The following is a 26,348-nucleotide window of genomic DNA, read 5'->3' as shown; positions in this document are numbered from 1 at the left end:
CATATTTTAAGTGACTTCACCTTGTTGTCTGTCATTCCACCATTTTATTCTCTTCATAGTGCTAATTGCAGTTGTAAATATGCATATTTTTTGTTCTTTTGTTTTGTGTCTTTCTCAGTAGATTGTAAGCTTCACGAGGGCAGGAGCCGTATCTATTTGCTATGTCTAGTGACAAGGGCCTTCTGTCTCCTTGCAGTGTTCAGGATGGCAAAGACCCTACTTCAGAAGGGCTCTTACCTGCATATATAGAAAAGCAGTCAGTACTTGCAATGGTTTGGTAAGGTCTTCATATAGTCAAATGTGACTACAGGGATCAGTGAGCTCTGTTGCAGTAAAAAGGAGCATTACTAGCAATTCTCTCTTTTAAAAGGGTGGATGTGTAGACACAGATTTGGAAGAGAAGGATGAGCATGGGGCACTACTGTACTCTGCTTGACATTGAAGGCAGGGTTAAATTGAGGTTGATGGACTTTGAGAACTGAGGTGTGCATTGAGATATGTTGTTTGTTCATAGGAGGGCTGTGTGTGGAAGAGAACATATGCGTGGGATTCTCTGTGTGTATGAGTCTGTGCACACACACAGACACGTGTGGGATTCTAAGAGCTGCCCACTGGATAACTAGAAGGAAAGAGAAGCAGTTGTTCTCTCACAGATGGAGAGATTCTGAGGAGAGCTGGTCCTGGGAGGCTCTGAGCCTCCCTTCCACTCTTCCCCCACAGCCTCCCTTCCCTCCAACACCCACCATACCCCTCCACACACAGCCTTGGCATCCTATCCTGAGTAACTCAGGCTCTGGGGAATGTGGTACTGGGGGCTTGGGTCTGTGTGCTGCACCAGTGGGGATGGGTCCTAGAGGACTTTGCAAACCAGAGCGGGACCTGGCAATGGCTTGAAGTGGCAGCCTCTCCAGGAAAGGCAGACCTGAGGCAGAGCCAACTCTAGAAACTGGCATTTCTCCTTGAGAATGTTTCATTTTTCAGTTGTGTCATTGTTTTCCTTTGGATTGTGAGAATACAATGTAAAATGTTTTCTCTCATTTTATAAATCCTGTCAGTTAGCCCTCAGTCATCTGCCATCGTCTGTTATATGCACATGGTCTTATGAAAATGGTGTTGTGGGGAAGAAGGGATGTGACCTCCTCATGTCCCTCTTGCACTGAGCCCAGTACGATGGCCGTAGCTTTCCACTGAGGAGGGTGGCCTGGAGTTCAGACCCTTGCAGGAAAGTGAGAAGGTTTGGGGTGGGGGTGCTTTAAGCTGTGCATAGGAGGGCAACTTAGCTTGGAGATACAGCAGTTGTTTCAGGCAGTAAATGAGGGGTGAGAGCTCTTGACCTCCGCAAATACACTAGAGCAATATATGGGACCCTTCCTTTGCCACCATGTGTCCCACTGATCACAAGCATCACCCAGGGCCCTTCTGACAAATACCAGTTTTCTGGCTCCGCTCCTGAGGTCTGGGCTGTGGCCTGGAAACCAGAGTATTTTCCAAGTGTCTAGGTGAATCTTCTGACCAGGGAAGTGTGCGACTCACTGCCCCAAGGGTGGGGGACTCTTGCGGGGTGGGGAGAGGCTGAGATCAGGGTCACTCACTCATTAGGGACCCTGCTTCAGAGAGGATGTGCAGACAGAGTGATGGAAAAGCCTCCCTAAGAGGGAAGACCACCTCACTGAAAACAATAAGAGAAGAACCAGGCTTTCAGTGGGCTCTACTTCTTCATTTATAAACCAGTCCTCCAAGCTTTCTGAACTTCCTAGACAAGTTCATCTCAAATTGTGCAATCCGTTATCTTGGCAAGCTTGACAAGTCCTAATACACATTTGCGAATGTTGCTTTTAAATACTCCACTTAATCTGGAGAGCAAGAACCACTGCAGCAGCAGGGAGGGGGATCTACCTGCAGATTTTTTTTAAAGGCAGTTTTACTTTCAGAAGTCCTTGTATCTCTTTCAGAAGGAAAGAATATAAAGTTACCCTTAGAACAGATGGTACTCAGATTATCCTATTGTGTGGCAAACTTGTTACTTTATTTTTTTTTAAATCACTTGATCCATATCCTTTCTTCCTCAATAACCAAAATAGCACAAAATTAACCAAAAAAGCAAAGGTGATAACACAGATGCCTCTGTTATCCTGTAGTTTTTACAGAATTTTTAATTGGGAGCGTGTGAAAAAATATATATACATTAGTACACACACACACACACACACACACACTCAGAGACAGCTGATAATGATCTAAAGTAATGGAGTTCTTCTAGTCCAGCATTTACACTACATGATAACACTGCAACACATTGCCATGCTTGAAATGGCAGCAGAAACCACGTTTTCACTAATTATGCATTTTAGGACAGCAACTCTGTGCAGGTCTTATGGTGTCTGGGAACATTTTTCATATAAATAGTTCAATGTGGTCTGATTTAAAGTGAAGCTTATGGATTTAAGAAAAAAAACAACAAACAAACAACCTTCAGATCCTCATTACCAGTCCTCATCTGTCTCAGCATTTTGGAATGACAAAAATACACCTTGTAAAAATGGTGGGTTCTTTATCCCATTCGAGTTACTAGACAGTGTCGCCTGCACAATCAATCCAAAGGATGTACTGAGACTCCACTACTGAAGGTTAGAAAATGTTTTGGACAAGAAATGATCCACTTGCCGTGGGAAGATGGGGTATGTTGATGCAGTGGGTTCTGTAGGCTGATGAATTTCATTGTTTATGCTGTGGGCCATTTATTATTTTTAAAATTAAATTAAAGTTCTCACTCTAAAGAAGCTGTAGTTTATTTGCTTTGTTTTTAGGGGGAGCTTGATTTCTTCCGTCTTCTAAGTCTGTGCTCACAGGTATGCCTCACTTCATGAACGAAGCCCCCAAGTTCAGTGTTTGGGTGAACATAGTGTGGGGCTCCCAGTATCACTAAGTTCTCAGCAGCTACACAACTTGAATGTCTATAATTTCTAATAAAAACCCACATCCCGGGGTTCTAATTCAAAGTGTTATGTTAACATAGAACAACTAATTACCAGAGACATGTCACATTCATGGAGTATATAATAATATGTAAAATAGCAATTTAGTCCCTTAAGTTTTGCAATCTAATGTGGGTGAACAAACATCTGACATCTGGGAGCCTTAACAGAATTCTGCACTAAAATTATAAAGACTATGAAACTGAATAAAGGAACATGCTTACATGACTGCTAGGAGTTATTACTGCAGAAAACAGAACTAAATGAATATTTTTCCATATGCTTAATTTCCACTAATAGAAAGTATAGCTATAAAATAAAAACTTCTTAGTGTCTCTTAGGGTGTTTCTCTTAGTAACAGCAATTATCACAAAGAATTCTACAACAGTAGGAGTATTATGACTATAACATAAGTAGAAAAAAAAAAAACCAAGAGGCAAAAATACATTACAGACTGCATCATAACACATATTTGTCTTGCTATTAAAAGTTACTCTTCCAAAACTTTTCCATAGTGACTTACTCATCAATAAATGTGATTTTCATTTATTAAAGTGAAAACATTTAGCATATTTTGCCTCCGGTTATAGGAATGTTATACATTAAATCTAAATTGATTCTTTTTTTTTTTAATTTGATGTTTCCACTTTATCTTTTAAATATGGAAAATGTCTTCTAAGTAGCTCAGACTTAATTTTGCCAGTTCCTGCCAGCTCAGTTGGTTTCACGGTTTTGTAAGGGAAATGAAGGGCAAGAGTCTGTATCCAGCACCCACTGTGAGGCCGCCTCGCGTGATTTCCGCCTCGGGTGTCCAGCAGAGTGAAATGAACTGATCCACCCTCAAGAAGTCCGCTCCGGATTGGTCAGGTGGTTTGTGTGAAATTCTGCCCCTTAAGGTTTGCACACATTTCTCTGAGTCAGCATCAACTCCTACATTCACAAATGGAAAGCGTCATGACTGGAAGGAGAGATTAGGGGTGAAGGAGGAGACACGGGTCTCATTGGTTGGAAAAGAAAGGGGGTTATTTGTTTCATGAAGCAACTATTTCATGTGATGCTTCCCGCAAGGGAAAACCGAGGCTGCTGCAGCATTCAAGAATTCTTCTGTTTTCTTCATGAGGAAAGGTTTGAGAAAGTGGACCTTTGAGAGGAAATACTACAGACTTCCAAATTGGTGAAAGAACTACCAGCATCACTTGGGTACTCCGGGTAGGAGGAACTGGAAGAGATGATATTTTTGAGCCTCTGGAGGGCAATGATTAAAAGCAGAAGCAGAAACGCTAAAAGGCTAAGGAATATGGACACATAGATGTAGACATTTGACAGGTGGCCTGAGGAAGGGTCTACCGATGTGGACAGGGATGTAGGAAAGAGCTCAAGGAAAGTTCCATTCTCCACGTTACCCGAAAATACAGATGAAGAGCCAGGTTCAGACATCTTTCATGGAGGGTCAAAGAACGCACAAGTATGTTAAAAGTCAGTTTCACACAGGGGTTAAAATGGACAGAATCAGCATTGTTTTGTTTTGTTTTGTTTTTTATGATAGAAAAGACTGCAGGCAGTTAAATCAGCACAAGGAAACTTCTTGGATTTCAAACAAAGGCAGCAGGGGATCAGGTGTCCATTGGCCCTGCAAAAACAAACAGACAACAAAAAAGAACAACTGAATGCGTTATTCACAAAATATCACACTTCAGTCTTATTTCCAGTTTTCACTTAAAGAAGGGAAGGGAATGAAATTACTTCTCCAGGAACAGGTAATGCTTATGATATTACAAATGATGATATAAAAATAAACTTTTATTTCATTTTACCGCTGCAGTACCCCAGGTACCAGGATTCTCCAAGGAACTAAAATAAGTAAAAAGGAAAATACATTTCTGATGTGTTCCATCTGCTGTGATTTCAACAGATGCTCCAAGTGGATGATCTGAGAATAGGACCCAGAAAGTCAGTGCCAAACCTCTCTTCTCCAGAAAATTAACTCTGCACACCTCTAGCCCACTAGCACCTTCCCAGCCAGGATTTATCTCTACTATACTTTGAAGAATCACGCCATGCAGGTAAGTTTGCTTTTTCGTTGAACATTTATAATTTTCTGATTTGTTTATAAAAATTCATCTCCTTGAAATGAGGGGCCATTTCTTCATATTTCTTTTCTATCTACCTGTGTACGTTCTAGTGCATACTTTAGCACTGAATAAAAACTTCAGATTAATTTAGAAGAAAAAAGGTTGGATTCCCTCTGAGTGATGGAAAGTACAAGATTTGCTGTCAAGAGACTTAGGTTTGAGGTCTGAATTCCCTTTTACCTTTGGGAAGTTGGGCAAATTGCCTACATTTTCTGAGCTTCACTTTCCCATCTGTAAAATGTATAGCACCTGTCCCACCTGTGTTATCAAGAAAACAGCCATGGAAGCACTTTGTGAATTGTAGAGGTTGGGCCAAAATGAGTTGATAGTGTGTGTATGTGTGTTTATTGGGTGTGGAGAAGGCATGATTTTCTGGCAGCCGGGAGGCAGAGTATGCCCTTGACCATGTTCTCGCTCCTAACGTGGTCCTTGTGAGGAACACACAGGCAAAGCAGACTGACAGGCAGGTAGCAAGCAGGAGACGGCATGATTCCCCAGGCTCCGAGTGTGGGTGTAGCATGTCTCAGACACCCTCTCCTCCATGACTGGCAAAGTCACAGTCGGTTTCTGCCTCGGCCTCCAGCCCGCTAAGTCCACGTGGAGGCGCGGAATGCATCGATCCCTCTGGGCAGAAGACTCTTCAAGTCGAGAAAAGAGGCTCTTCCTAGCTCTCTGTGGCATTAGATCCCTTTGTTGTAAATTTCTAAACCTCCTCCTGTCAGATAGAATGAAATGCTAATGTGAAAAATCCACTCTGCCCCTGGCTTTCCCTCTTCCTAAACTCTGCCCTGCATTTTATCTTGAAAACTTGCTTTTCCCTTCTGTACTCCAGATCTAATTAAGTGGCTGATTCTTTGAGGGTCTGACATTGGCCACTGTGGCCAGAGCTGAGCAGCATTAATGATCCCTGGGAAGCAGGGGACACTTATGAGAAGATTGTCCCTGCTGGGTGTCATGCAGGCTAATGATCTTAGTGAGTTCCTCTGAGTAGGCCACATGCAGTGTCTTAGTAGTTCCTAAAGTAATTTGACTCCTACTCCTCATTATACTTTGCTTGGTGATTTTAATTCCATTAAGTTGCTACAGGCTCCTAATGATCCTTAAAAAAAGAGAGAGAGAGTCACAGGGGGACTAAAATGTGTCACACTGATTTGGCAGTCCCTTGCCTTTTTATGTAAATGTCCTAGCCATTCATCTTTAGGGAAAATAGTCTCAGAGGCAGCAAGATCATTAGGAAAGAAAACTAGGATGAATAAGAAGAAATATTCTTAGTATTCTGGAAAGACCTCCTAAATCTAGCTGAGGAAACGGAGAGAAAGAAGCTAACTGATCTGACAAAAGAAACCTCTCATTAAAAGATAAGCTAGGACGTGGGGTTTCTGCCCATCCTCACTCCTTATACCATCTGGTCTCAATTTTCCTGACATTTGAGTAGTAAGGATTTTACATCCTATTTTCCTAGCATGGGTGACGAGGGGACTAAGCAGTTTATGTGTTCCTCACAGCTACTCGGTAGAGCAGGAATTATTATTCTCATTTTGTAGATGAGGAAACTGAGCCACAAAGACATGATTTACTCAGGATACACAGCTAGACAGTGACAGACTAGGGACTAGACCCCATGCCTGAACTGTGTTCTTAGTTTTCTCAACTGTGATGGGAAGAGAAAAATGATGAAGAGTTGCATCATTAGCTCCTACCTGCCACTTACTCTGGGCAAGCTCACTGTTCACTCTTGGCATTTCAGTTTTCCTGTTGGTGCAATAAAACTCACCTTCCCTACCTCACCAAGAGGTCCTGAGCTAGGATGTGATAACATTTCCATAAACATACTTAAAAAATTATAAAAGGCCATCCCACGTAAAGTCCCAGTAGACATATAGTTCCTTCTGAATGCTTAGAAAGGCTAGAAGAGCTTTCAAAGTCTCGGCTGGTCCTACAGTTCTGACACATGCAGGTCATAGATTCAGCTGGAATTGGATGATTTTTCTAAAGCCACCTTTGCTACCCAACACTGTCATTTTCTGGGGGTGAGCTGGAGGCACAGACAGTGTCACTAGGGTGTCAGCAGTTCAGTGGAGAAGCTCACAGCTGGCTGCCAGACCACTTTTTTAAAACAAAGGCATCTCTTTACGTTGTAAATATTCCAAGGAAACTTTTCACATCAAGAAGATCTTCACTTTCAGACAAAAGGGTCCCTGTGGGCCTCAACTGTCTGTGAAATGGGTTTACAGGAAAGGAGGCTAAGAAGTTTTGGGGAGAGCATCTGATCTTCTAAGAGGTCTTTGTGAAATGGGTTTACAGGAAAGGAGGCTAAGAAGTTTTGGGGAGAGCATCTGATCTTCTAAGAGGTCTTGGAAGAATGGTAGAAATGAACAAATGAAAGTTTGTGTAATTGTCCGACAATTCACAATTAAATACCTTCTCCTTTAAATATTTTCCTCCCAGTATTTCAGACTTAATATCATTTCCAGAATACTTCTTAATTTTAAATGACAGATATGCAAATTTTGTTTCACTGTCCTCTCTGAAACCACCGAATATTTGCACTGTTAGAGACTGTTTTAGTTTTGATGGCACTGATTCTCATTTTCTTATTCAAGTTTTAAAAATTTGGTGAATCTTCCTTCTCTCTGGTGAATGTTTTGACAATCTGTGTATAAATGTTCAGGATGAAGCAGGTTGTACATGTTCAGGCCTTGTGACTGTGTGAATGAGGCCAAAGGTAGAACTGTGAAAATGAAATCAAACAAATGTTTCAGGATGATGCACCTTGGGCCATTTCTCCCAAACAGATTAGGTTTAAAGAAAAGAAGAGAGAGACTTCATCTTAAATGCATAGCCTTGACCTGTCTCAGGGCAGCATCGATGTCCTCTCATTTCAGGTGGCACCTAAAGCCACGTGGGCATTATGATGTTCTTTTTTTTTTTTTTTCTGAGCCACCGTCAAAAAGTGATATTTGAGAAAGGGAAATGAGACAGCTAGATCAAAACATTACAAATGAAGATTTGTGTAAATATTTTGGTTCATGATCGGCCAGCTTTCCCTTTGTCTCTTGGAATAAAAACCTGTGCCGGGGAGGAATCTACAAAAGGCAGTCACCTACTTAAGTGAGGAAGAGCGGATGTGTAATGTCACCATGAGCCCAGTGGGGCAGGGAGATGGAGAGACAGTAGAGACAGGGCAGACTGGGGGGTCTCTGGTTCCAGGACACTCAGCACCATGCCTCTGTGAGTCCTCTGGAAGAATGGAAGCGTTCCTTCCCATGGGGTCATTATGAGAACTGTAAAGTTTCAGAAGAACAAAAGCATACCCTCTGACGCGTACTTCATGCCTGGTAAAAGGAAAAAGAGCCGACAGGCCCCCACCTCTGAGTCTGCACACACAAGCACTGCGAGACCTCTGGTGGCCTGCATATGGGTGGAGCCAACGCCATGCCTTGACTTCTACAACGTAATGGTGTCCACAGCTCAGCCCACAGTCAGCCTCAAATCTGGCACGGCAATTGCTTTGTTTCTGACCTTTATTCGATACATTTCTATGTGAAGAACAACTATTTGAAAGGTTTTTATTGTGGAAAACTGGGATAAGCTGCTTTGTTGCCTTGCAGACATAAAGAGTACCCTGGCTGTTAGGATGTCGGAATCAGCTTTTCATCATTAGCAAGTCCTGCTATGTCATTCTCCAAAAGGCTGTCCTCTCAAACCATCAGTAATGATTTGATAGAGTTGATAAGTTATTAACCTGACATGGTAAAATCCTTATTTCCGTCTACAAATGTCGAATTTGATTAACATAATGATATACTGGATCTCTTTCTCTGTAGAACACATAGAAACTATCATTTCCAAAATCTAGTAGGGACCTTATCACACGTAAGCAAAGCTGGTTTTAGTTCTACTTAAAAAACAATATGCTTTCTGTGAGACCTCGAGCCATTCGTTTACTATTTGCACGATTATCTTCTCTCTGAACTCTTTCTCTTTGGCTGATGGCCTTTTAGGTCATGCTAGATGAGAGAAGGTTGGTGCTGACATACATATGCCCCACCCACACTTCTCTAAATGTCAGTTGTCACTTGCAGTTGCAAATACTTACCCCTGGTCTTGGAATAATGAAAATAAAGTTTATTGTCTTATGTGCTATAATTATTCAAAGATGATTCAGCCATCCATATATTTGTCTGAGAACTGCTCTTGTCAGTATAATACTTAGCAGGGTAGAATTATATGTGAATTCTGTTTATGATTCCCTGTCATAGCCCAATAAAAAATAAAACCAAGTGATGAAATAAACTGAGTCTATGTATTATCAAATATTGAATTTGAAGACCATCTTGTGAGAAGAAATATAGAATATGAAGATTCTGAATAATACACTGGAATTCATGGATCTGGACTGATAATGTTAGACAAAAAATTAAAATTAACAGTTCTCTTTATCTACTGTTCAAATGAATGATCAGAATATAGTCAGAGCTTTTTCATAGTACTTTGGTGAAAATTTTTAAAATGACAAAGTAATAATTTAGTATCAGCTAAAAAAATTTTTTTTAACATTAAAAAAATCAATTTCTATGGTAGGTCTTTAAGTTGTTTTAGATCCAGACCAGTCTCCTAATTCTCTCTATCTTGGTGAGGACTTGGTGGTAAGGGTAATCTGGATTACCCTCAGGCCCAGTAAAATATTTCCCTAACAAAATAAATATACTCAGAATGCTTTTATGCTAGATGAACTGTTTGAACTAATTCTTTAAAAAATCGTTATCTACATAAATTATAATTCACAAAATATTCAGAATATACCTTTCTTGATATACAAAGTGGTGTAGATTGAAGTTAAAAAAAACATGTATACAAGCAAGTATTTCAAAAGGGAATATACACATGACTGACCATCCATCTTGTACAACCTCAAATGTAATTATAGTATGACCTCCCTTGCATTTATATAACACTGTTTTTCTGGAGAAATCAAAGTAGTCTTTTTTAAATTTTTTTTAATCTTTATTTATTTTTGAAAGAGAGAGAGAAACAGAATGTGATTAGGGGAGGGGCAGAGAGAGAGGGAGACACAGAATCCGAAGCAGGCTCCAGGCTTTGAGCTGTCAGCACAGAGCCCGACACGGGGCTCCATCTCACGAACGTGAGATCATGACCTGAACCGAAGTCGGGGCCACACAGGCGCCCCTCAAAGTATTATTCTTAATGAATTTTTGTTGTATTTATATTCCATGTGAAGATTTCACGACCAAAACACTGCTTCGTAAGAATAAAAGAATGTCACTCTTTTAGAATAAGATAGTTTAAATGCATAATTTTCTGGTTAAAAAACAGGTCAAATACAAAGACAGGTCTAGGCATAGCATTGTCATGATTCTTTTATGATGTGTAGAAAAGACCAGGAAGGGCTCGGGTCCTACCCTCTGGGGATATTGGACCCATCTAGGCTAACACAATTAATCCAAATCAGAATGAGAAAAGTAGCACCCTGAAGGCTGAAGGAAGCACTTGCTGAGTAAGAAGCAGCAGAACAATGAAAATCTTCTACGGAGAGGGAGGAAAGGTCACTGTGCTTAAACACTTGATTTAAAGGAAAAGCGAACAGCCAGAGAAATGATGACTTGAGGATCATAAGCAATGTCCAAATGAGTCAGTGGGAAGAAAGAAGGCAGGAAGCAAGACTGGCCTTTCAAGATGTTATAGTATTTTTAGTAAGGGCTTTCAGGTCAGTTCTCGCCCTCCACTAGGATCTGATCTTTTCCAGTATTTTAGAAGTGTATTAAGAAAAACAGCTAGTGTACTCTCCCGCAGCACATATACCAGAACTGGAGCAGCTAAAATTGGTTAAATCATACCATTAGTATACTTAAAAACCTTACTTATTTTTAATAAGATTGGACACATATAAAAAAATTTTCATTAAATCATGCTCTGGTAGCAGAATGGAATGGTGTTTTCTCCTCTTCCATGGTCTGTCATTCTGCCTCTAAAATAACTTAGCTCTAATATATTTTTTGTTTAATCAGGAATTTCTCGTAACAGTCCCCTTATAGAGTATGACACTGGGAAAATTTGTCCTTGTAAACCTAATTTTGTGATTGTTACAGTTTTCTTTAAATCTTTACATGTAGACCACTACGTATCCCCAATCTCCTCTCTCAGGCTCCAGGGAACTGTGGGTTCCTCTAAAACTGCTGTAAGGGAATAGGGAAAAGCCTGGACGTTTGTTTTTCAACAGCCATTTAATGAAGTCCCCTCTAAGTCTAAGCAGATTCCTCACAAGTGGGCACCCATGGACCACTCACTATAATTGGGGAAAATATGATACTGTATTCCTCCCAACCAGTACTTTTGTTTGGGTCTACTGCTGCCTAATTCTTTAAGTAGGTACATTCCTCAGTTTGTAGCTTATTGTCTTCATTGATTCCTCTTTATCTTGACTCCTCATTCCATTTCCTTCCGTCTCCCATAGGCATCCAAACTAATGTGTTTAAAGAGGACCTTTAGGTTTGCCACTTTTTGTAAATGCCTATTGTTTTATATGTATTTTCTTATAAATTTTCATCATCTCATAAACTTTCAATTTATAACAATGGATATGTAGTAAATATTTCATTCACTCCATAAATTAACCCCCAAACTTCACCTCTACTTAAAATATCTTGATAATTGAAGCAGAGGGAAGAGAGGAATATAAATTATATAATATATCCAGTTCTCTGGTTTTGCAAATAAGAGTATTCCAAAGACTAATAGCTATCCTCTATCCATAAAATCACATGTATAGGTACAATTAAAAAACAAAAAGTGATGACACAGGTTGTCTGAAAAGAACTTGAGTATTATCAAATAATTAAGCAAGTCACTATTCATGACAACTACAAATACAGTTATGTATTTGTTTAAACTAAGATGCTTTATAGTCTACTCCTTAAAAATAGATTTGAATATTACAAATGTATATAAATGTTTTAGGTCTTACATTTTAAGTCTCAAGCTCACAGAGTTTCTACGTGATGACATTTTTAATCAAGGCACAGCATTTACTTGAATTAATGAGCCATTGTCCCTCATAATATAACTACAAATAGAACCTTAGTTGATTACATAGTATGTAAATTGCCCATCCCTTCTGGATATTAGCCCAGTATTTGGCATAATATATACATATGAATTTTGCTAAATAAGTTCTCCATTTTTCCCGGTCCTCTACGGCTGACAGTCAATGATGATGCTTTCCACAGTAAAGTGGGTATTTAGGAAGAATGATTAGTAATTGGCAGCTTAGGCAGGCTGTTTTGGATACAGCCAGTTTTGGCCATATTACATTATTTAGGAGTCAGATGAATATTCAGAAAAAGAAATAGGGAGCAGATTTCAAGATCCATTCCCGGATGCAATGCAAGATCCTTTGGCCAATTAGAAGAAAAAATGGCTTTCTTATAAAGGACATTATGAGGACAACCGGGGAAATTTAAACATAGATAGCACACTAGATAATTGTATTATATAAATATTAAATTTCCTAAGTGATATAAGAGAATGTTCTGTTATTAGGAAATGCATGTTAAAGTTTGTAGCCAAAAAGTATCCTAATATCAGCAAATAACACTCAAATGTTTTAGCCAAAAACAAAAACAAAAACAACCCAAAAAACAAGCACACACATTTATACACACATACAGAAAGAAATATGATAAAGCATATATGTCAAAATGTTCACAATTGGTTTAGTCTAGTTAAAGTCTATAGTTAAACAATCTATAGGTATGCATGGTTATTATCCTTGCAACTTTTCAGTAGATTTGGAATTTCTCAACATACAAGTTGCGGGGAAAAATGACTTGTCCCCAAAGCTATTAATGAAAATAGGCTTGGTATGATATTTGTAAGTCAGCTAAAATGTTAGGAGCTTTTAAAAATATACAATGATAGAAGCCTGATTCTTCAAAGGAATCTTTCAAATGGCATGGGAAAAACCTCACATATTTGCTACCATCAGCTCATTATGCCCACTAATCCATGGTTACTGGAGGTGAAGCGTTAGAGGAAGTATAATATGCCGGAGAAACTGGATTCATGGTGGTGGGAGATGCTGCCTAAACACTAGGAATGGTGACTTGCCAGCCAGCCTTATTCCTAACTTCACTCCTGCCATCACCCACTGGTCTGAATCTCAATCTGGACCTCCAGAATCATGAAATCCAATTGTTTGTCTTACATCATCAGTCATCTTCAGCAGCAGCCAGACATCTCTCCTACAATTTAAATACCCAAAGATATTAGGGACTCTGGAGGCATCTTGAGTCAAGAAAGAATAGTTGGTGTTTTGGGTTTTTTTTTTTTGATTGAGATGTAATTGACATATAGCATTATATTAGTTTCAGGTTAAATAGGATCTGGTACCAATTCCAGTGTGTGGGGCAGAACTGGGGAGCTGTTCTCCACACCAACAAGCAATTCTAGGAATACTGGCGGAGTGTCCTATAATTCAACCCAATTGGGACGACACTATCGGGAGATAGTATCAGATTTCACGGGTTGAGGGTTCAGTCCTGCGACACCCTCCTCTGCAATATAGACATTTCTGACACCAGTCCTAAGCCCCAGGTTGTTACATGTGTTTCTGAATGGTGATAAATCAGAGGTTCCCAAGCCCCCCTCCTCAGCTTCAATTAATTTTCTAGAGCAGCTCACTGAACTCAGAGAAACATTTTACTTATTAGGTTACCAGTTTATTGTAAAAGGATATAACTCAGAAACAACCAGACAGCAGCAGGTGATGCATAGAGCAAGGTATGGGGAAAGGGCACAGAGGTTCCATGCCGAGTGATCCCCTCTCCCAGCACGCCCCAGCACGGCCGGCCTGGATGCTCTCTGAACCCTGTCTTTCTGGGTTTTCATGGAGGCTTCATTACATAGGCATGATTGATTAAATCATCAATCGTCACTGCAAAATGCGGCTACAAATGAAAAAATAGAGGGCACTGATATTAATAGTGCTTTTTGCCAGTCATCAGCAATCATATGACTGTGAATATAGGTAAGTACCCTAAAATGATGAGTACCAGATGAGTCAGATTTTAGACAGGGGTTACATAAAACACCACTATAAGGAGACAAAGTGCTCTCTTATGGCTCTGAAATTACTCATCTACCAGGATTTTCAGGTACACCAGGGAGGGCAGGGGACAGAAAAGAGGACATTGTGTCCTCATGAGGAAAGCGTGTTCCCACGTGAGATTTCCTGTGGTCCTCCTAATCCTTGGTGTGGACCAAACAGCAGTGCTTGCCTTAATGCTCTCTATCTCCCTCGTTTTCTGTCTGTCTGTCTGTCTCTATCTCAGGCAGTACAGTGAACTCAAAAGTCTGGCTAACAAAGAGAATGTCTACATGTTCCTTGTAACATGGAACAAAATGATATGGCAGGCTATCAAGTGTAGGAGGAAATCAAGTCCTTAGCAGCCTGTTGTCATTTTAGATAACGACTCAAGAATCTGTCAAAGACAATAGGGAAGCAATAAACAAGTGTAGGCTCAAATTCTCCCAGAATGTGTTTTTAACTTAAAAACATAAAAGGAGGTGAAATTGAAAAATAATTAGGAATTTATTTTGCGTTTTAATTTTAAAATATAAGGAGGTGAAATTGAAAAATAATTAGGAATTACTTGGAGAAAAAAGACCACAATAGTTATATATTCTTCTAAAAATATAAAGAAATATTGTTTTATTTAACAGAACCACGAGTATCTCTTATATGAGATTTAACTGACTTTTTCCTTTATCAGGGTGGGGCTATCCACTTTTAAGGTTGTGGGCTCTATGTGTTTTATTCAGTTGTAGGAATAGCTTTGGTCAGAAGCACATGTCCACACTTCACTCACTACTATTTTTTTTTTCATGTTTATTTATTTATTTTGAGAGAGAGAGAGACCATGCAAGCAAGCAGCAGAGGGGCAGACAGAGGTGGTGGGGAGGGGGGGGCGGAAAGTAAGAATCCCAAGCAGGCTCCTCGCTGTGAGCCCAGAGCCTGACATGGGACTTCATGAGATCATGACGTGAGCTAAAAGAGTCGGACACTTAACTGGCTGAGCCACCCAGACGCCCCTCACTAGTCTTATATCTAGTTTTAGTTCTCTTTTATTTCAATGGTGTGCGATGGAATGTAGGGGGCAAATCATGTCAGAAGAGTAGAGGAGGTAGAGGGGAGAGAAAGAGAGTGGGGGGAGCATACCCTAGTAATTGTAGAATGGGAATATATATGGCTCCAGGATATGATAGGCAGAAGAAGGTATACCCAGGATGTTACGTAGGGGAAAGAATGTCCAGCACGCCAGTTTAGGAAAACAACAGTAAGAATATCAATGATAGCAGCCAGGATTTATTAAATAAAAGCATATACTAATTTTGTATGTGTGTTCATGTGTACACAGGCATTGTGCATGTGTATTTTCTCTCATCTTCACAGCTCTTTAAGGTAGTCATTATTGCTCCTCACCTTTCTTTAATGGATGAGAAAATTAAGGATCAGAGAGTTTAAAAGCTTACCCAAGATCACCCAGCCACTTAGAGGCAGGGCTGGAATTCAAATCTGTATCCCTGTGTCCCCAAATGCTCTATATTCACTACCTTCCTTCTCTCCAGGGAGCCTGAGGGTAAAAGAGGGATAATTTCAAGACTTGTGGTCATTCATGCTGTTTATGTGTTTCTGCTGTTCCTTTCTCCTTCCAGGCATGTTGTAGGATTCATGTTCCCATCCCCTCTGACTTTAGGGTGGCCAGATGACTTGTTTTGGCCAACAGAATCTGGAAAAAGTGACATGTCACTTCTAGGTAGAAAATGTAAGGCCCATGTGAGATTTGCCACATCCCTTCCCTTTGCTGCAGTAACTGTTTAAGTACAGGACAGCTTCTGTCCCAGGGTGAGCTGGGTGAGGACCGCCACCCTTGCTGGCCTTATCAATACTTAGTGTTAATGACGAATGCACTTGTTTTTTTGTGTGTGTTTCCGTTAAATTTTTTTAAGTTTATTTATTTTGAGAGAGACAGAGACAGTACAAGTTGGGAGGGGCAGAGAGAGAGAGGGAGAGAGAGAGAGAATCCTAAGCAGGCTCTGCCTTTGCCCTGCCCTGCCAGCACAGAGCCCAAGGTGGGGCTCAAACTCAACGGAACTATGAGATCATGAGCTGAGCCGAAACCAGGAGTCGGATGCTTAACCTCCTGAGCCACCCAGGTGTCCCTTGGCACTTGTTGTTGTAAGCCATTATCTACCTTCTACTGACTGATGTAAGGTCTTATTATACTATGACAGCAGAGGTTATGCTTAGTATTCAAGAAATTAAAGAAGCGGGGCGCCTGGGTGGCTTAGTCGGTTAAGTGGCTGACTTCGGCTCAGGTCATGATCTCATGGTCCGTGAGTTCGAGCCCCGTGTCGGGCTCTGTGCTGACAGCTCAGAGCTTGGAGCCTGTTTCGGATTCTGTGTCTCCCTCTCTCTGACCCTCCCCCGTTCATGCTCTGTCTCTCTCTGTTGCAAAAATAAATAAACGTTAAAAAAAAATATAATAAATAAATAAAATTAAAGAAGCCAAATTCTGAGTATAACTTAGAGTTGCATGAATTGTCTATGTAATATGTTAAAACCCCCTCGTGGCAGTGGTGAGCAAGAAGATTGTAGAGGATGTTTTGGTGAACTTTAATTTCATGCAAGAGTGAGGCTTAAAGGGATGAGAATTAGCTACTGGTATGGCCAAAAACATATTCCCTAATAATCTGGAACATGATCAGGTGCTACCATGTAAGGATAGTCCTGACGAGCTATAACTTCAGTATGCACAAAGGGTTTCAAGTGGGAATATGCAAGAGATAGTAAAGATATTAAGACTAACTCATTACTTCTAATGGGAAAAAACAATTCATTATACAAGTAATGGGACAGTGGTATTGCCTTTGGTTAAGAAAAACTATATTTTCTGGTGCATTCATTTGTTCATTCAATAAATACTTGTTAGGGGTGCCTGGGTGGCGCAGTCGGTTAAGCGTCCGACTTCAGCCAGGTCACGATCTCGCGGTCCGTGAGTTCGAGCCCCGCGTCAGGCTCTGGGCTGATGGCTCGGAGCCTGGAGCCTGTTTCCGATTCTGTGTCTCCCTCTCTCTCTGCCCCTCCCCCGTTCATGCTCTGTCTCTCTCTGTCCCAAAAATAAATAAACGTTGAAAAAAAATTTTTTTTTTAAATAAATAAATAAATACTTGTTAACTATGTACAGGAAGGTGATAAAATACTACTATTATATGCATGAGTCTATTGCATATACAATTTTTATAGTGACCATCTTGAGTAACAAATCTTAAAAGACCTTTCCTATATTACCTGTGCTATATTATATGTTCCTTTTTATCAGGCTACCTGCTACTTTTCCAGCCTCATTTTTCCCATTGTTCCTAAGATTGGTGGTTCAAGCATATCAAACTGTTCTTGATTTCCCACATTTTTTAAAAAGCATATATGTTTAATCCTTATATTTATATATGTCTTCTCCCTAACTCCACCCAAAATCCAATTTGTTCATTCTTCAAGACTCTATTCAAGCCTTCCCTCCTGTCTCATCTAGTTATTCACTCATAATATAAATCCCCACCTACTTTCTCTACACAAATTTCTGGCTCCTTTCTCCGCATTCTCATGATAATTTCTATACCTTTTCACACTAGCATTTCTCACATTTTATTATACTTATTATATTTGTTTACCTGTTTCTCTAAAACTTTGAGACTATGAACTCATAAATAGAGGATACCATTTCACTAATCTTTATAGCCATGAACCAGCACAGTGTCTTGTATAAAGATGTTCAATAAGCATTTGTAGGATGGTTGCATGAATAAAAGAGTAAGGGAATGAAGAAACTGGAAGCTTCTTGAAGAGGTATTCCATATTTGTTCTATTTTTTGGATGTGCAATAATATTTATTGAATGAATGAATGATTTGTATAAAATCATATCAATTACTCAAAGGATAAGTACTCAATAGTAAAGAATAATGTGGAACACACCCTAAATTTTATAACTATTTTAGTTATGGCAATAAAATTTATAGTTTCAAGTTCTAGAGCAAACTCTGAGCATACTTTTTATCAAGCAATTGTGTCAATAAAAATTTTATTTAATCAAGTATCCACCAGGATAACCAAGGAAAGGATGTAGGAATCTGCTGTAAATATTGAAATTCATTACTGTGAACATAGATCAGGGATTGTAACAAATGTATTTTGAAGAGCACAATGAAAATCATGAGAGTTTACCATAGTGAGTCAGTGAAGACCTGACTGGATATAAAATAGAACACATTGTTTTTAATTTAAAATGTTCTTTCAGTTAAACTTCATGATAATCCCATCCTTTGAAAATTACTAAGTCCCTTACAATCACAACGCTTGGCACTGTATTCATCTGTGGAGACAAACAGGATCAAGGACAATACCCACTTTCCAATCATCACAGAGGAAGACAATTTTAATTTACTTCATTCAGGAACATCATATGCCGTGGTACTCTGTTAGTCACTCTACCTCAAGAATTAGCTCACCTCTCCCCTCACCAAAAGAACCTAAAAGCCAAAACAGAGCAAAACAAAATTCAACAGAAAATCAGCACAGAAATGGAAAATGTTTACAGTTTTATAAATTTCTCAATTTAACTACAAAGCCCCACACTGGAGATCATTGCTACTTAAAGTAGCCACTTGCCTCTGTCAGGAATATGTGGGTTACGAGTCCTTGTGAAATGAGGAACTTGTAAAGCACTGCTTCCAGCATCCAAAATGTCTTACTACAGAAAGAAGACAGACAGACAGAGAGAGGGAGGAAGGAAGGAAGGAAGGAAGGAAGAAGGGAAGAAAGGAAGGAAGGAAGGAAGGAAGGAAGGAAGGAAGGAAGGAAGGAGGGAAGGAGGGAGGGAGGGAAGGAAGGAAGGAAGGAGGGAAGGAAGGAAGGAGGGAAGGAGGGAGGGAGGGAAGGAAGGAGGGAGGGAGGGAAGGAAGGAGGGAGGGAGGGAAGGAAGGAAGGAAGGAAGGAGGGAGGGAGGGAAAGAAGGAAGGAAGGAAGGAGGGAGGGAGGGAAAGAAGGAAGGAAGGAAGGAGGGAGGGAGGGAAAGAAGGAAGGAAGGAAGGAGGGAGGGAGGGAGGGAAAGAAGGAAGGAGGGAGGGAGGGAAAGAAGGAAGGAAGGAAGGAGGGAGGGAGGGAAAGAAGGAAGGAAGGAAGGAGGGAGGAGGGAGGGAAAGAAGGAAGGAGGGAGGGAGGGAAAGAAGGAAGGAAGGAGGGAGGAGGGAGGGAGGGAAAGAAGGAAGGAAGGAAGGAGGGAGGAGGGAGGGAGGGAGGGAAAGAAGGAAGGAGGGAGGGAGGGAAAGAAGGAAGGAAGGAAGGAGGGAGGAGGGAGGGAGGGAGGGAAAGAAGGAAGGAAGGAAGGAAGGAAGGAAGGAAGGAGGGAGGGAGGGAGGGAGGGGGAGGAAGGAGGGAGGGAGGGAGGGAGGAAGAAAGCTAAACTAAAAAGTACACTAGTGCCTTATATTCTGGCTCAAGTCCCATATCTCATGGGAGTGAGTAACGATTCAAGGGCTGGCACTGATGCATGGACCATACTCTGAATACCATTCCATCTGGATCATAGTCATGGTGATGTGAGCAGTGATATCCTAAGCGGTATTGTGCTAACACCCTAATCCAGACCTCAGCTTCTTGGAAAAATAACAAAAAGAATGAAAACACATGAGCAGAAAAGAAGCAATTTTTTTTTTCTTTTCATTCATTCTAGAACTGACTTAAGTCATTTATCATATATTAAGTTATTCTTTCTTTCCCTGTGATCTCTCTTAATATTAATTTTCCTCTATTCAGAAAATCAAACAATACCAAAACAAAAAGTAAATAAGCAACCACAAAAGGAAAACATTATTCATAGAATTGGGTAACTAGAAGTACTTATAAATCAGGAAGCCAAGGTCTCCAAAGTTAAGTAAATTAAAATTTGAAGGTCATTGTTCATATACCTTCTGGAAAAGGATGGTGGAAGGAGATAGCTAGTGGCTGAAACCACAAATTAGGAGCCTAGGATCCTTTCCTGGTTCCAAATCCACTCTATACTCAGTGCTGAGTTGGGCAGCCAACAAGAAGAAATTAGGTGAAAAACATGTTACTCGGTTTCTTTTGTCATTCAGAGGTTAATTCATCATTTGAATCAAAATATATGCCATGAAGGTCCAAATCTGAGACCAAAAATGATAAGGATACTAGACAGGAGACAGAAGGAAAGATCTTGGAAACTCATTTCAGTGAACCAGACCAACTTTGTTACCAAGTAGTCCTTTTGAAGGTCTGAGAATCTGTCAATATTCCACTGTCACTCTAAAAGTGTGCCCTTAACCTTGCACTTGACTCATGGAAATCGAGGTCAACAAGCTCACTAAGGACTTTCTCATGAAGAATTGTTAGAATGACAGGTTACCAAGGTATATGAAGGTCATCAAGGAGAGTATTAGTAAATATATATTTTTTAACCTGGGTTCTATTTACATGGGTGTGTTGAGCACATGAATACTCACATTGAGTGCTTCTTTATATGAATGTCAAACATCAATAAAAATCAATAAAAATGTTTTTGTGTTTTTTATAAATTTTTGTTAATGTTTGTTTAGTGGAGAGAGAGAGAGAGAGAGAGAGAGAGAGAGAGAGAGAGAGAGAGAGATGGGGGAAGGGCAGAGAGAGAGGGAGACACAGAATTGGAAACAGACTCCAGGCTCTAAGCTGTCAGCACAGAGCCTGAAGTGGGGCTCGAACCCATGAACCGTGAGATCATGACCTGAGCCGAAGTCAGATGCTTAACTGCCTGAACCACCCAGATGCCCCAGAATGTTTTTTTTTTTTAAGGGCAGAAAATGTGCCAGGCTTATCAGATGAATTATTTGAGTGCTTCCCATTTCATCCAAAAATGTACGGCATTGTAGGGTAACAATATAAATAATACATTCTGAGAATTTACCCCATGGGATAAAGTTAGACAAATTTAAGTGCATGCACAAAGATGCATTCCGTAGCTAAACACTGGAGCTACCATGATGTTCGTGAGTCAAGGATTGGTTAAATAAATGATGTTAGAATCATGCAATGGAGGACTCTGATATAATAAAAAGGACTACATTTTCTAACCTGGAAAGATGCTGGACACGTATGCCTAAGTCAAAAAGTAAGATAGTGCATAGTGTGATTCCACTTTCACAAAATAAGAACTACTAGCACTGCTACACAATATTAGAGGCATGCAAAAGTAAACTAAACTAAACTAAACTAAACAAGAGATTATGCACCAAGTTATTAACATTTCTTGTTAGCAGGTAATATGGGTATGTTTGGTTACATCCTATTTTGTGCATGTATGTGAATTTTGGTACACAGAAATATATTGTTTTATAATCAGGAAAAAAACCAATAAAGGTGTTTTCATTAGAAAAATAGAAATAAAATTTAATGATAGCATATGCAGTGAAAAGGCAACTGGCTTTTAAGCCCTGAACTCTTTCTCCTCCCCCTCCTTTTTCCCTCCCCCACCCCACTCCTCCTCCTCCTATTCCTTTTTGTACTGCATATACTTAACACAAACCTTTGAAATGGTTCACTTGTACCTTTCCTTTCAATGTTTAAGACTCTCAGGCTGAGACAAATAAGTCAATCTGCCCATTAGGGCTTAACTGCTCTTTGTATTACAGTTGCATTTTATGGGATACCGTGAATGTTTTATTTAAGAAAAGAGAAGAGTAGATCCCTCTGCTAGAATCCTGGTCACAGGGGAAATTGAAAGTGATTAAGAACCAAACTGGTTTAATGGGCAATAGTTAATAAATTACCAGGCACTTCTAATCAGTATCAGACCACTGTGGCAAATTAATCAGGAAAGCTGCTATTTTGGCTTTCCCTGAGGAGCAAATTTATATGTTGAATGAATTGTCTTGGTGTTTTAACCTTGGAATAAGTCATCTTCGTGTCTTTCTGAATTTGACACAGGATCTAACAGCCACCTATCCTTTTGTTTCACATCAAAAATTATACACGGGTATTTTACTTTAAGTTACCCTGTTTAGCAAGTATTACAGGCTTATAATTTCCATACCCATTCACTACTGTCTATAACACTATCAAACAGTCAAAAATATCAACAACATCAACAGCGTCAACAATCAAGCCCATAATGTAAATTATAAATCTGGGCCCACTAATTTCCCATCTTAATATAACTTAATAGGTGAGAATTTAAAAATTAGGAATTCAGGAAATACTAATGGCAGTCTATCCTGTTCCTGATATAAATTCAGAGCTTTGAAATATTGGCACTGTTTTGGTTGGATTGTGCCATTTCATGCTTAGAGATACTATTACATTGTATATGGCTACTTGACTATTCAGAATCTCCACTTTTTTTTATGGTTTTTGTTGTTGCCAAAAAACTTATTAGACTAAACAGTGATTACTTTCTGGTTCCAAATGTGAACATGAGCATGGATCCTATACATAGGAACTCCTGAAGGAGGCATACTGTGTCTTGAGACTGAGTAACTCAGAACACTATATACCATAGGCACCCCTGCCACAAAACACAATCAGAACTGAAGGGCTCCCAGAACTTGGCTCATCAGCCTGCTGTCCTAGATCTGACATGGTCAGTGAATGCATAGATAGACTTCCTGAGTTCTAAATCAAAGGCTGGTCCACATGTGTACATATCACGGACTTCTGCACCCATGTCTCTAGCTTGATTTCTCTAGGTACATCCGTTAGCTAAAAGGAATCTTGCCAACTCATGCACTTAGTTTGAGCTGCTTCTTTGTTATGTTCCCTATTCCATGTATTAAGTTAAAGGCTTTAGTATTTTTTTAGCTGTCACTAGGAATAATAACAATAATAAAAGTTAAGCCCGTGATGCTTTATATTGACATAGTAATATAATAATATAATATGCTCCACACATGTCTACTTGAAGAAAATGGCATTCTTCTGCAACACTACTTTCTTGGGTTCTGGTTTCATTTAGCAGACGTTTCCTGAATGGCTCATCAGTGCTAAGAGCCAGGCAAGTGGGACCTACACAGTACCTGATGTCAAGGGACTTTTAGGAATATAGTTTTCCAGGTTCTTAAATTACTATTTTAAAAACTCAAAGGAGCAGAATAAAAAAAACTCAATTATAATTTTGTTTTGCTTCTCCCTAATAACAAATTAAATATAAAAATGCTTCAAGTCTACAACTTAAAAAAAAAAAGAAAAAGATATTAAAATACAAGTGCAAGGAGAAGAGCAAGCCTAGAGAAGAAGGGATATTATCAAATGGGCTGACATAGATCTACATAGAGGCCAAACCAGAGAGTTTTGCTTGTGATGGGTTAATCTTTCATTCTTAGAAAAAATGGGGGCTTCTGGGTGGCTCAGTCAGTTAAGCATCCAACTCTTGATTTTGGCTCCAGTCATGACCTCATGGTTCATGAGTTTGAGCCCCATGTCGGGCTCGGCACTGAGTGCGGAGCCTGCTTGGGATTCTCTCTCTGCCCCTACCCATTTGTGTGCATGTGTGTGCTCTCTCTCTCTCTCAAAATAAATAAATAAACAAAAAAAAAGAATAAATGTATGACTCCACATTACTTAATGATTAGTATGGTTAATCATTCTTACCAATCAACTGCCATCCTTCATCTGCCCTCATTAAAAAAAAAAAAGTCATAGGAAACCTGCAAATAAACCCTCTTATGGATTCGATGCCATATGTTATCACACCATTATTTATCTCTTAACCCCTGACAAGCTTTTGCACATCATAGACATCAAATGAAATCTGTTGAATTGCACTAACAGCAGGGAAAATGGAATGTATCTTACCTTACATGAATCTTCTTTAATGAGAACCATGAGCAAGTGTGGAGCTCTTCAGAGCAGTCTGCCTTATGTAGAAGAATCAAAAATAATAAATACATAACCCAAAGAAGTAATAAGCCTCAAAATCAAAACACAGAAATGGAATACCCCACCCATTTTCTGGAGCTCCATATTCCCAGAATGTTCGGAGGCTGGCAGATGGCTCTCCATCCCCACAGTGCCCAGCATTCGAAGGACGTGCCCTGTGGGAGTGGTGGCAGTGCAACTTGGTTACGAGCTGGACCCACTAATACACACTTCAGAGAGCGATGTGCATCAAGGGATCAACTAGGTGCTGATTATAACTAGGCGCGGTGCTGTGTACATGTGGGATGGTGGGGGTAGGGGGACAAGACGCCTCTGTACTTAGCGAAATGAAGCATTTTAGTCACGAAATAGATTTAAGAATTTATCTGTAGGAGCTAGAGTACAAATAAGCTAAAACAGTCAGACTAGTTGCATACTTTAAGCTAATTAAATACCTTTTTTTTTTAAAGGGGGATGCACTGGGCATCAAGACTGCATTAGGAGGTAAACCATTTAAGAAAACGCTATCACTTATCTTGCTTTTTTTCTGCTGATCGGCTGTTGTCTGACAATGAATCTAGAAAATGTAAAGCAAAAAGCTCCAGAGGAGAAACATCTTGAGGAGTGGTCCCTGGGGTTGGCCCCAGGGCGTAATCGTTGCGGGTTTCGCCCTTTGCACCTACAGCGTGGACTGGACCAAAAGGCTTTGAGAATGTCCAGAACCATAGGATCCTATTATCCACCACAAAGAACCACCTAAGTACTGACACACTTCAGTAAAATAAATAAATAAGTAAATAAATAACGAAGGAAATTTAACAGGCAGAGGACCTGAAGGAGGTTAGGAAACAGACCCTGCGCCCGGAGTCTGACACCAACCCAAGCCTGGCGGGCCGCAGGCATGCAGCGGCAGAAAGCGCGCAGGTACAGCCACAAACCTGGTCCTCAACAAGATGTTTCTGTGAATGAACGCATCCTTCTGCTACCCGGAGTGGGGCACATCACACACCTCTCTCCTAAATCATCTAGGATGTCATTTGTCCGTAATCCACGCACCTCGACAGGGAAACACGGGATTCCAGCATCTCCTCAGACCCGGGAAAAGGGGAAAGTAGCTGGCGCGGCTGGCTTTTTCGGGAACTCGGAAGCCACCGCTGGGGAACGCAAGTGTTCAGCACCAGGTAAAACTTCCCCGGATTTGAAGCCACCCAAGATGGGTGAAAAGACTCCCGCAAACAGAGGAAGATGCAAAGCGGGCAGTGTGCGCGTGGCGAGTAGAGGAATGGCCGGATGACCCTGCAAATCCGGAGAGGTGACCGCACGAACCACAAAGGCAAAAGCAAACAATGCACCTAGAAACACGTTCTGCAAAGTGTAGAACTGTCTACACTTGCACAGAGGAGTCAATCTGTGCAGCAGCGGACGCGGGGGCAGGTCCTCCCGGCTCTCTGGGTCCGGGACAAAAGCGGGTGCTCCCGGGGCCACGGGCATTACGTCGCCCAGGGAGGTCATCCCGAGAATCTGGAACCTCCGACCTGCGGAGGTTGCTGGGGGCCGCAAAGGACACGGCTAGCCACAAATGGGATGGATTCGGGGTGTCCAGGGAAGGAGCCAAACCTCCGGGAGCCGGGGAGAGTCTGGGAGGCGGCTCCGGAGGGAGTGGAAGCTCCGCAACTCGAGGCCGCCCCACGCGAGGAGTCGGGGCGCTCCCCGCCGAGGGCGAGCCCTCCTCCGGCGCTCGGCACCCCGCGCGTCCCTGGCTCCCCACTCCTCTGCCTCCGCGCGCGGGCGGCGTCGGGAGCCTGTCACTGACCTGCGGGTCGGGACGCTCCGACCTCCCCGGCCGCGCTCCGGCACCCCGGGTGGGACTAGGGCGGCGCCAAGCTCCTCGCAGGCCCCCGGGTCTCTGCGATCCGCGCCCGCGAAGCCGTCCGCGGGGAAGTCAGGCGCAGCGTGCGGTGAGCTGCCGGAGCGCACGGGCGGGCGGCGGGCGCAGCTGGAGTGAAGCCGGGGCCGCCGAGTCGGCGGGACCGCGGGTCTCCCTCCGCCCCTGCGGCCCGCACAGCCAATGGCTGCGAGCGGGGCCCACTCCCCGCCGCCCCCCAGCCGCTGCTCTGGCTGGCGCTTGGCTGGAGGACAGCAGCCCCGCTCCGGCGAGGGAGGAGCTTGAGCCCGCGCTGGAAAATCCTGGAGGACGAGGAGGCGTTCGCACGGGGAGCCCCATCTGGGGAAGGCAGGTGTGGTGCCCTTAACTTTGTGTGGG

The 26,348-nt window shown here is 41.3% G+C and overlaps 1 protein-coding gene across 2 annotated transcripts; it reads right to left on the bottom strand.

The window, feature by feature from the left end:
- Positions 1-2,004: 2,004 nt before the first annotated feature.
- Positions 2,005-26,013, bottom strand: SERTM1 (serine rich and transmembrane domain containing 1). 2 transcript variants are annotated; one of them, XM_043577047.1, is made up of 3 exons: positions 25,899-26,013; positions 24,023-24,080; positions 2,005-4,605 (listed from the first exon to the last, which is right to left on the bottom strand). In XM_043577047.1, exon 3 carries the CDS (start codon positions 4,410-4,412, stop codon positions 4,089-4,091), a length of 324 nt encoding a protein of 107 aa, XP_043432982.1. In that variant the 5' UTR covers positions 4,413-4,605; positions 24,023-24,080; positions 25,899-26,013; the 3' UTR covers positions 2,005-4,088. The 2 variants fall into 2 exon arrangements, with proteins under 2 accessions (XP_043432982.1, XP_043432972.1); XM_043577037.1 differs by having other exon boundaries at positions 24,023-24,084; positions 25,899-26,004.
- Between the last annotated feature and the right edge of the window lie 335 nt (positions 26,014-26,348).

The sequence above is a fragment of the Prionailurus bengalensis genome, chromosome A1, assembly GCF_016509475.1.
Source record: "Prionailurus bengalensis isolate Pbe53 chromosome A1, Fcat_Pben_1.1_paternal_pri, whole genome shotgun sequence".
NCBI classification, from domain to species: Eukaryota; Metazoa; Chordata; class Mammalia; order Carnivora; family Felidae; genus Prionailurus; species Prionailurus bengalensis.
The sequence above is the reverse complement of the archived record's forward strand: the minus strand, read 5'-3'. Positions and strand labels throughout refer to the sequence as shown.

Coding starts and splice junctions, on each gene's coding strand:
- SERTM1 (XM_043577047.1), bottom strand. CDS start 4,412: ATGTCTGAACCTGGCTCTTCATCTGTATTTTCGGGTAACGTGGAGAAT.